This window comes from Melopsittacus undulatus, chromosome 3 (genome assembly GCF_012275295.1).
Source record: "Melopsittacus undulatus isolate bMelUnd1 chromosome 3, bMelUnd1.mat.Z, whole genome shotgun sequence".
NCBI classification, from domain to species: Eukaryota; Metazoa; Chordata; class Aves; order Psittaciformes; family Psittaculidae; genus Melopsittacus; species Melopsittacus undulatus.
Genome location: NC_047529.1, coordinates 115,563,208 through 115,573,870, shown reverse-complemented (window position 1 = coordinate 115,573,870; position 10,663 = coordinate 115,563,208). Strand labels below are relative to the sequence as shown.

The following is a 10,663-nucleotide window of genomic DNA, read 5'->3' as shown; positions in this document are numbered from 1 at the left end:
GGTGTAAAGATGTGCTGAATAGGTCGCCATCACTTAGGATCAGGGAAATGCCACCCCCAGACACATCATTAACATGGACGACTGATTAATTGCCCACTGAAATTTATAACTCCTCATCCATTTAAATACTACTTTATTTTCAGACTCTGGACTTCACTAGAATTGCTAAAAACCAAAAAGACATTAAAACCCAAAGCCCAAACAAACACTTCAGTTACTCTTTCTAGAAAGGAAAAATGTTGGCCGACATACTATCCAGTGGGGATTAATCACAGTGCTATTCACATTACAACATGCAAAGTAATGTGTGTAATCCAGTCTGACATGAAAAATGGCTAATAACATCCCAGAAGGAAAGAGCTATGAATGGCTCTGATGCCTGAGGAGTAGAGGAGATCCTGGGGAACTCTTCATTACGAGGTGGAGCATCCAAAAGAAGAAACTGAAATTCTGGGGCTCTTCAAAGCCTCTGTGCTATTATGTTGTGGGATGCTCTGTGCTGCTTCCAAAAGATGGATCTTTAGGTGTGACCCAACTTTTAGGTCCCTTTGCTGGACCTAAAAGTTAACTCCTACTCTAAAATGAAAGCCTGTTTGTCTTTATGGGTGCAGGAGGCTGGAAGGTAGTGGCTCAAGGGTTTCATGCTGCCTGCTTCATGAAAAAGCAGCATTCCCTACCTAGAAAACTTCAATATTTGTGATAGAAATTGAATGGCAAAGGCTCAATTTAAAACCCAGGTTGTCACTTCCACACTTACAATTGACGTGTGGGGAGAGGTAGAACTTTGTGCATTTGGACTTTATGCTTCTCATATAGGTGCTTGTAATTGCCTCCCTCCCATCTCCAACAACTTAGAAAGGAAGAAGAGCATTTAATGTGGGTCCTCTGGAGCGGACACCAACATTGAGAGGTGCGAACTCTTTTCCCAAGCACAAATGCAAAAACACCAACAGGTTTTGCCCTCATGAGCCACTCTGTACACCAAAGAGTTGGTTATCTACTACATTTCTTGCTTTCTAGTATCATGTGGTCAGCAACTCCTTCCCCTTGGTTAGCACCCAGTGACACCAAGGACAATGAACAGCACCTGAGCAGCTGTTTAAACTGCATGAGCAGAGAAGTGTTATCATTTTTTTCTAGCATGGCATCTTTGGTAGATGTATTACCAAGTGCCCAAACAGCAGAGCACTTACGTGAAGCTTTAGGTTATTTCTTTGAGGTGGAATAAGTGGAATGTAACAGTTATTTTCTGCCCTCATCATTACTGCTGGAATAGAACACCCGTAAAAATGTTTCTTTCTATGTTGAATGGAAAATGTTGCACAGAAGGAGCAGAGAAAAATGTATGGGGCTGGATTTCGCTCTCAGAGGTAGACAGAGGACCTCTGTGGGCTGCGGGGCTTCTAGAAGCAGAGTTCATCAGCTGGTGTCAGCAGGAGCTGATCTCATGCTTATCTGATGGCAAAACATAGCTAGCAAACTGCTAGTGTTGTCCCAGCAGTGGTAGGGGAGTGAGGCTGCAAAGCTCAATCAGGTTAAACATGCATATTTTCAGACAAATTTGATGAAAGGGGCTTCTAAAGGAAGAAGAATAGAAGCCTGAAGTAGACAGTATGATGCTAGCCCTGATCTGGTAGTGTGACATGCATTCGTTAAATGAGATCTGTCTGGGTATCTGTTGGCCATAGGTATGGTTGAAGTGGCCCCTGCTGCAGGTTGGAGAACTCTTACCGGAGGGGGCAAAGAAGAGCAGTGAGGGGATAGTTGCTATTCTAAGCATGCTGGCTACTGGCTGGCTGTGTCTTAGCAGTTCTAGAGCTGTGAAACCATATTTCTGTAATAACAATGGAGAATAATACCTTCATGGAGATGACTTCAACCTTGGAACTGACCCAGGTTCACTGTAGTGATTGCTTTTGAATCAGTTATGGCAGAGGGTAAGAAGGTGGTGCTGGTGCCTGAGAATGAAGTACCAAAGTTTGGAGGTAACTGTTGTCTTTAACATCCAGCCATTGTTTGGGGGTTCGACAGTGACATTTAGAAAACCCAGATGAGTTGAACACATCCCAGCTCAGTAGTAACTTGGAGCAAAGTGCACCCTTTGAAGAGCTTGGGGTTTTATTTGTAGGCTTCTGAGAAAGAAGAGAAGACCATAATGTCTCCTGAGAAAGCCATTTTATGTGGGTCGGGTGCAGAGCAGCCACAGAAGCAAGCTGAAAGCTTGCTTGTTTGTAAACTATGAACAACATTTAGAGATACCCTGGTTTTCTGATAGCTTTCAGCACTGGTTGTGGCCAGAGTTAAATGCAGAGCCATAGAGGGCTTTCTACGCATGTATAAATCTCAGATCAAGATCCCACATGGAAAGGAGAACATAGCTGTAAATGCATGGGTAAAATAGCAAGTCGAGCTTCCTCTCCTTAAAGACAATTGTGTTTGTTTCCCCTCCTGCCGATCATATCTATAAATCCCCCGCTCTCCATACTCAGAGAGTTCCATTTTGTTACCTACATTCTGTCAGTAGACTTTACAAAGATCTCTAACACATGTTATAAAAGTTATTGCCATAGTACTATATATAACAGCTTTGCATAAGAGAATAGAAGGCTGCCACATTTAGAAAATGCAGGTGCTATGTAAGCCCCTTTCTGAAAGAAAGAACTTAGCTCAGTTTCCTTTGAAGAACCAGAGACTTGAAATTGAAAACTGTATTAATGCCATTGTCTCCTTGTATCAGCAGGTTCCAGAGAGATTCCTGGAAGTGGCTCAGATCACATTACGGGAGTTTTTCAATGCCATTATCGCAGGCAAAGATGTTGATCCTTCCTGGAAGAAGGCCATATACAAGGTCATCTGTAAGCTGGACAGTGAGGTCCCCGAGATTTTCAAATCCCCAAACTGCCTACAAGAGCTTCTTCATGAGTAGAGAGTTCAGCAGCTATTTATGAATGTATGAAAGTAGCAGTCCCCTTCTGATGCCCAAGTTATGTGTGTCCCTGTTTTAATTTCATATATATGTGTATTGCATACATATATATGTATATGAAATTAGACTGTGATCCCTCGTGGATTTAAGTTTTCAGTTCCGAGGGGATGGTTATTTTACTTCAGCCTTTGGTTTACTTTGCCCGAGACCCTTAACATTTGAAGAATCAACGGGGTTAATTTTCAGGGAGAAGAGTTTGGAAGAGTGTAAAAGCCTGTCTTAGCAAGTTAGGGCATTATGTTTAAAAATGCTTTGTCAGATTTATTGCTTGCTGCAAAGTGGCATTTTGTCTTAGTGAGACTAATGTCATGGCACAATACTACAGACAATGAAGTTTATATTACGTTTATACTGCTAAAGGTCTGAACTCTGTGGAGTCACTTCATAAGCTTGGAGCTTTCTTTCCTTTTTTTTTTGTATTTTATATACTTTTTAACCAAGAACCAGATTTTGTTTCGTACTTTAAAAAAAAACAAAAACAACTAAAAATACAACATCCATTTCAGGTACTCCTAGAAGTGATACCCCCAAAACCAAGCCCTATTCCTCATGCTTTCCTTACAGAAATGATGGATATCCTGCACCACTAAGCAACACGCCAGGTTGTTGTTGTTCTAAGTTGCAGCAAGGGACGTTTGCACAAATCAAATCTTGCAGGGTGAGGCCAGTAATTCATGCACAATGTTGTACCAACCCCACTAATCCTGGAATATGGTCAGCTTATTAAAGTGGAAGCATTTCACTCTCCATAGACTGAAAATGAAACCTTCAGAGTCCAATATTGCCATGTCTCTGTCTTACTTGAAGTGGCATCAGTCCCTAAATCTATTACTTTCTTAGTCCATTCTGCCCCCCCCCCCCCCCAAATCCCCTTTCCAATATACAAAGTTTTTGTCTGTTGTTAATAACAGATCTGCCCTGAAAAGCACTTTTTTGGCATGATCTTAGATCTAGTAGAATAAAAGCATCTTCCCCTCACAGCACTGAGGAAAAGAGACAAAAGACTTGTTTGTAGCTGTAAAATATAATCAGTCTTTTCCTAATCAGAGGAATAAGAACTGCGTTTTCAGACAAACCTAATCAATCATATGCAAAACTGGCAGCGTCCTCCTGTCCCTGCAGGGTTCCGATAACCACACTGGGGGGTTAAAATTACAGTAAGTGCAGATTTAAAATATAAGAGATCTCTTTTAGCAATGGGCTGCACTTGTCTTCTGAAGCTGGAGCTAGTCTTGGCCAAAATCTGAGTGTAAAGCCCACAGTGAACCTGGGTTTGCCTGACCGCTATGTCAGCAGGCAGACAGCAAGCGAGCTGCTAGTTCTCGTGCTTTCATCAGTGGCTCTCCTTTTACTCATGTTTTCAGAAAGACACTGGCTCCACAAGTTTGGGGGAAGGTTCAATATGCTGTGGCACTCTGTGTGTGTCCTTTTCTCTGTCGTCTTTTGTATGGATGCAGTAAGAATTTATTGTTATCATCAATAGTCTTTTCCCCTACATAATTCAATCTGAATCTTGAGAAAGTTCCTAATTAGCTGCAAATTATATTTAGACCATTGAGGATATTGGGATCTTATTGCTTTGTTTTCAGATTACAGTTTGATTTTGGAGAGTGAAAGTTTACCCACGTGACTAAAGAGCTGACCTGATCATTGCAATTCCACTTCACTTACAAATACTGCTGATAGACAGAAATGTATGAAAGCAATTATTGTTAGCATAAAGCCTTACAAACCTGCTGACTTCAAATTAAACAGCACAAGCCTACGATTCCCTGTCATTCTTTTCAAGCACTGGCAGTATCTGTGGAGCATAGGCAATGCAGACAATAGCATGGGATGAAGTGCCAACATTTTCACTATGCATTAAAAGCAAAACAAATCTTCTTGATCTTAGACTCCCTGAGAGTACCTAATACTGCACTTATCCTTCATAGACAGGATGTGTCTTTTTCTTCCTTTTCTTCTATTTTATTTTCTTTTATTTTCTTGATTTTTTTAATGCATGATTTGGTAAACATTACACTTCACAAAGATGTAACTCCAACGAATTCGGAGTAAGAAAAGATGAAAATTGTGTTCATGCACTTTTTTGATTTATGGGAAGAAGTGGCATAAATGCTCAAGTTTGAACCCAGTAAGTTCATCATTGGCATCCCATCAGATACTGCATTGTCACCTTGAACATAAGAAAGCAAAGCCATACTTTAGTCATACTATGTGGACATACTACTAGCTACCATCTCAATATGTGATTTTACCATTGCTTTTATTATGTTTATTATTATTATTATTATTAATATTATTGTGGATGTTATTATTATTATTATTATTATTATTTGGCTGCAATGTGATTCACATAATCTAAATAAGTGAAATTGTGTACTCAACACTTGATGTTGTTGCGTTTATTTATTTATTTATGAGTAGCATAATCTCAATAGTAAATGAGGCATAGGAATTAAGAGTAGGAATTTCATCTTAAAAGCAAAATAAAACCCTCCTTTGTCTGAAAAAGGAATAAACGAGAATTCGATCATTTCAGTTACGTGGTTTTTCTGCATTTTATAGCCATATTGCCTTTGTGCCTCCCAATACACCTAAAATTAGAAATACATGGCAGAGCTCCTACTAAATCGCAAGTAGAAACCGGTCTCTTTCCGACGATCTCAGTGCGAAATGGCTAAAAGGCAGGAGGCTACTTTTATAGCAATGAAAAGTTTACACAGGGAAAGAATTGCAAACCCCGTGTAGAAACCCCATGTTGCCATTCATTTACTGCTAATTCAGATTTATTTCTGCATATAAACTTGAGGTTATAGTCTGTGCCTAGACCTTTAATGCACCAGCGGAAGGAGAAAACAAAATCCTTCAAAATACCAGTTTTTCCCCCACAAGTACAATTGTTCTTGTGCCTTCTGTGGCTTACAATTTTCATCTTTTAAACTTGATTTGTCAATTCCTACAGCTGCAATAAACACTGATTTCGGTTGGGTTTTCTTTTTCCGGCTGTTTGACATGATGTTGATAGCTATGCATATTTTGTGTCTTTTTAAGAATTAAAAAAAGAAAACAAAAAAAAAATCCAACCCACCCCACAAATAAAAAAAAAACCCACAAAAAAAGGAAAAAAAAGAGAAAAAAAAATAAGACAAAAACAAAGCAGGAAAATACGTTTTTGAAGCAGAGAATTTTTAGAACAGTTTGATAACGCAAATTATTTTTTCTCAATCGTTTGAGCAGCATTCGAGTTTTGGAAATTCTTGTAGAAGCCAATTTTTTGTAACTGTGGTGCAAATCTTGTGTTTTCTTAGCCTGAGGAGAAGTAGTATAGAAGCAATATTTCATACGTGACGTACGTGCATATACACATACATACGTGGTCACACGCACGGGCGGAACGTGTGGGTGCATGTATGTATGTATGTATGTATACACAGCAACACACACAAAATATGCGTATGAAGTGAAAAGCTTACCTTTTTCCTATCTAGATTAAGAATTAAACCTATTTTAGACATTTGTTATGTTTTGTGAAAAGAATGTTCTATTTGCAACTACGAAACATTGAATTCTTACTGTATCTCTGGTTGTTTAATGGGAACGTTTCACATTTAATGGTAAACACGTGGAAGATGTTAGAATGTAGTAATTATTTAAGGAAGTGTTCACCCATGTATTCCTGAGGTTTGCTTTGTGCCTCTGAGTATTATTTAATTCAAGTGTTTTTAAGTTTGCAGAATCTTTGTTACTGTACCAGGTATGTGGGTGAACATTGCAAATCGAGGGGAACTTTTATAAAGCAATGTAAATATTCAACCTTAACGGCTGTTCTTGCATAAAGACATAAGATTTTAATAACTACATTCTGAAAACATCTGTTGAATTTATAAGAAACACTACAGTAACTGTGTAGATAGTTGAAAGCATTCTTGAAAATCCAGCTCTCTACTTGAAAGAGTTAAGTCTCTTTCATCAGATGTCAAGGGAATGGGTAATACAGTTTCTGTAAAATTGCAGATTTCTTTTTCTATGTATATGAAGTCAGTTAATAGAAAAAAATGTTTTGTTTTTTTTCCACAGGTTAATATTAATTAAGAAATAAAGGTGAAGATTTTGTGGCTTTAAAGATAGGATTTTCACCAGCAGCATTGAAAGATTATACATATATATATATATACACACACAGAAAGATATATATATATATTAAAAATGGAAAGTGGTTTACAAAACCCCCAAAATGAGCACTGTACATGAGAAGTGAAAGCAAAAACTATATTTGCCATGTGTATTATATAGCAGTCATTGGTGTTAATAGTGCAAATGTTTCCTTCTGGTACCAACTATGTGTTTGAAAATTCCAATACGCATTGTTTTCAAAAAGCTCCCCTTAAGGAATGTAACTGGTTTATATGAGTAAGCAGTTACTGTATTGCACTTAAATGTTCTGTTGAAGGAAATGCAATTTTGTTTTCTGTAGAACTGTTGGTTGTAAACCATCTATAAACGGAAGCTAAAAAAATGCTCATATTTAGAGCTGGGATGAAAACTGGTATTTAACCTTTGTATCTTCTTAGGAATATCCTTTTTAGTGGATGAAAGGTGGTGGCACTATGACTTTATGGAGTCTTTTCATCTGAGCCAGTCACCTCTCTCTCAAAGCAGCCACCTTCCAAATGCACAAATATCCTGGGATATGTAGAAACAAATCTAGAAGAAACAGCGAGCTTACATTTTTCTCTTAAATCCATCCTTTCTGCGTTAATTGTACCACTCGAGTGAGATATTAGACAACCACAAGAACCATCTCATGACCACAGAACATCTAAGAGTCAGAAGTTAAACACGAAGGCAAAAACAAAAAAGCCTCTTTAGGCTGCTTTTAATGCTGCCCAGAAGAGTCAAAGGTTAAGGTTTAAACTGATATTGTCCCAGCCATTACTCATATGTATATAGTTACAAAAGTGACAAAACACTGCCTTTATATTATTTAGCAATATGTTGTAAATAGCATTATTAAGCTCTTTTTTTGTAATAAAGACCCTTTAATTTGAAGATAGTACAATAACTGAGAAAGTCAATTTTGGATTTATTTTTCTTTTTTCTTTTTAATTTCATTTTTTAGCTAGAGGCAATTTCAACTGTGGATTTTTTTTTCTTTTTTTTGTTGTTGTCTATTGTTCTGAAGACTTTGCATAATTTATTGGTTTAATTTATCCTAATTTATTTGATGGTGTACAATTTTGTATTACCAAGGATGTACTGTAATATTAATTGATGACAAGATAAAACAATAAGACTCCCCTGTCCGTTTGGGAAACAAAAGGTGCAGTAGACAATTGATTGATAAAAAGTTACAATTCTAGCTTGGCAGCTACTAAATTTAAGAGAAACACAGGAAAAATGTTTGGGGGGGGATGGATTTTATTTTGTGTGTTTAAAGCTTTTGTATACTCTCCAGACTTTTACCTTTTTGCTTTGTACCACTTAAAGGATACAGTAGTTCAATTGCCTTGTGTGCCTTCCATCTTCTCTAAACTGAATGTATGTGCAGTATATATGCAAGCTTGTGCAAAATAAAATATAAATTACAAGCTCATTGCCATTGTCTAGCTTTATTTCCAGAAGTTTCTGTTGCCCCGTCTCAAGAGGGGGACTGCTCATCCTCATCCTCTGCTGCGGCCAGGCTGTGCCGAATGCTTGGAGCCCTCCGAAGGTTTCCTTTTCCCCTTAGTTGGAATTATTTATTAATGAAATTGCCAGCCCTCTTGCAAAATGGATATAATGATTTATCTAAGCTGGTGTTCTACCTCCAGAGCTGGTTAAGATAATGAATGTTATTTTGCAATAGTCTATCAGACAAGGAATAACTCCCTGCAAGAGACATGTTAATGTCTGAGGCCCTTTAAATTAAACGTAGCCAACTTGAGCTAGAAAGTACTTGTATTTATGATGTTTAATCAGGCCCTGGATATACCTCCCATGTTGGTGTCCTGCAGCGGGGAGTTCTGCAAGTCAGTGAATGTAAAATAATGCATGTTTTGATGTGGCTCATGTTTGTTCCTGTTATCAGTTTGCTCCTGTTAAAGGTAGTGTCCAGATACCATTCCCTATTATTTTTATTACAATCATCCTCGGATCACTTCCTTTGCAAGCTATATAATCACTAGCATTCCATATAGGCTAATCTGTTCTTATACAGTTCCTCAAAATGCAAGTCTCATTTGTTCACTGTTTTTCCCTAGGTCTCTGCTATTTCTGCTTTTTCATATGCATCTTAACATTTTGAGGTTGAGTGAACCTTTGATTTACATCATTGTCTGCGTTGCAGATATGAACGGTCTCTTTTTGGCTTCGAATTGGTGCAGATGGCAGTAAGATGGGAGCTGATTTGGATCACAAAATCATGCAAGAATTTTCTGATTCTGAAGAAGAAACATGTTCAAATTATATTTTAACCTGAGGTCATTTATTTTCAGAACCTTTCCCCATTCAGATCCAAGACACGGTAGAGCTGAGCTGGATTCAGCTACCCTGTAACAGCCAAATAAACACTTCATATCTGCAACAGCAGTTAAAACTCCATGTCTTTTTATGCAACTGGGGTTGCATTTGTTGGATCACATCAACACCAAGGTGTAAAGGAGGTCTGTGGAAGGTCATGGAGTTGGATCTGTGTAACTAACAGTCATTTAGCTGTAAGATCTTCTCTGGTTTTACTGCAGACAAATTGCCTCTCCTAGTTCACATCTATTAACATCACCAAACCAACATAGCAGAAGCATTTTCTGGTCAAAATACCTGACATTCAGACAATTTCTTAAGGAACTGTCTGCCTCACAACGCTTACTAATTGTCTGTGTATTCAGGAGGTTGTGACAGCCATGGCATGGTGAGCAGGGCAGACTGTAGTGTCTGGAATGAGGAGTGTGTCAAGGTCCCTGGCTTATCCACTCCAGAAAGCCTCCAGCCTTGAGGAGGTCCTCTGCCAACCCTGTTTCAGAGCAAGCACAGGCATCCCAGGAGGAAACTGCTGGGAAACCAAAGAGAGAGTGAGGAGACTAAAACCAGACAGCTGGTGAAGCACAGCCTAGCAAAGGCTTACAAAAGCAGCTAGGAATCACATGGAAAGGCTTGGGTTTGTGGTAGCTAACAAGACTTAACTAGATGGAGGAGGAGGAGATCACCCTAATGGACCAAAGGATACAGGCTGCATGGGTAGTTGCTGGCTGGCTCTGTCCCCTGATCAGTTTTTCTCTCTGATACACTAGTTCTATGAAATACAAGACACTATTTGCCATTGTACCCTGCAGTGGAAAGCACACAGATCTCTAAATAAGAAATCCTAGCTATTGGCATCTCAGAATACTGCAGGAGTTCAGAGCTAGACTGGAACTTGGCAAGTAGTCCCTGTCATTGCAGAGGGCCAAATCAACTTTCCCAGGCTTCAAGCACCCTGAAATGATCCAAATTCTGCCGATCTGGCCATCTGTGCTTGGAAATCCTCAGTTCCCCTAATACCTGGAATTTTTACAACAAGGAAGATACTACGTTCTAGCTTAAAAATCATAAGGAAGACGTGAATAGACCCTGACCAAGGCAAATAGAGCAATTTTATGTCACTAAGACCATCACTAGGAATTGGGGTTTTTATACACATCGCATGACTGAGAAGCCAAA

At 38.7% G+C, this 10,663-nt stretch overlaps 1 protein-coding gene across 1 annotated transcript in view; it reads left to right on the top strand.

Moving 5' to 3' along the window:
- Positions 1 to 3,980, top strand: part of PROX1 (prospero homeobox 1) — a 44,179-nt gene extending 40,199 nt beyond the window's left edge. The window contains exon 5 of the mRNA XM_005143872.3: positions 2,741 to 3,980. Within this exon, the coding sequence (XP_005143929.1) occupies positions 2,741 to 2,926 (186 nt within the window). The 3' untranslated portion in view covers positions 2,927 to 3,980. The remainder of the gene's footprint in view (positions 1 to 2,740) is intronic.
- Positions 3,981 to 10,663: the final 6,683 nt, after the last annotated feature.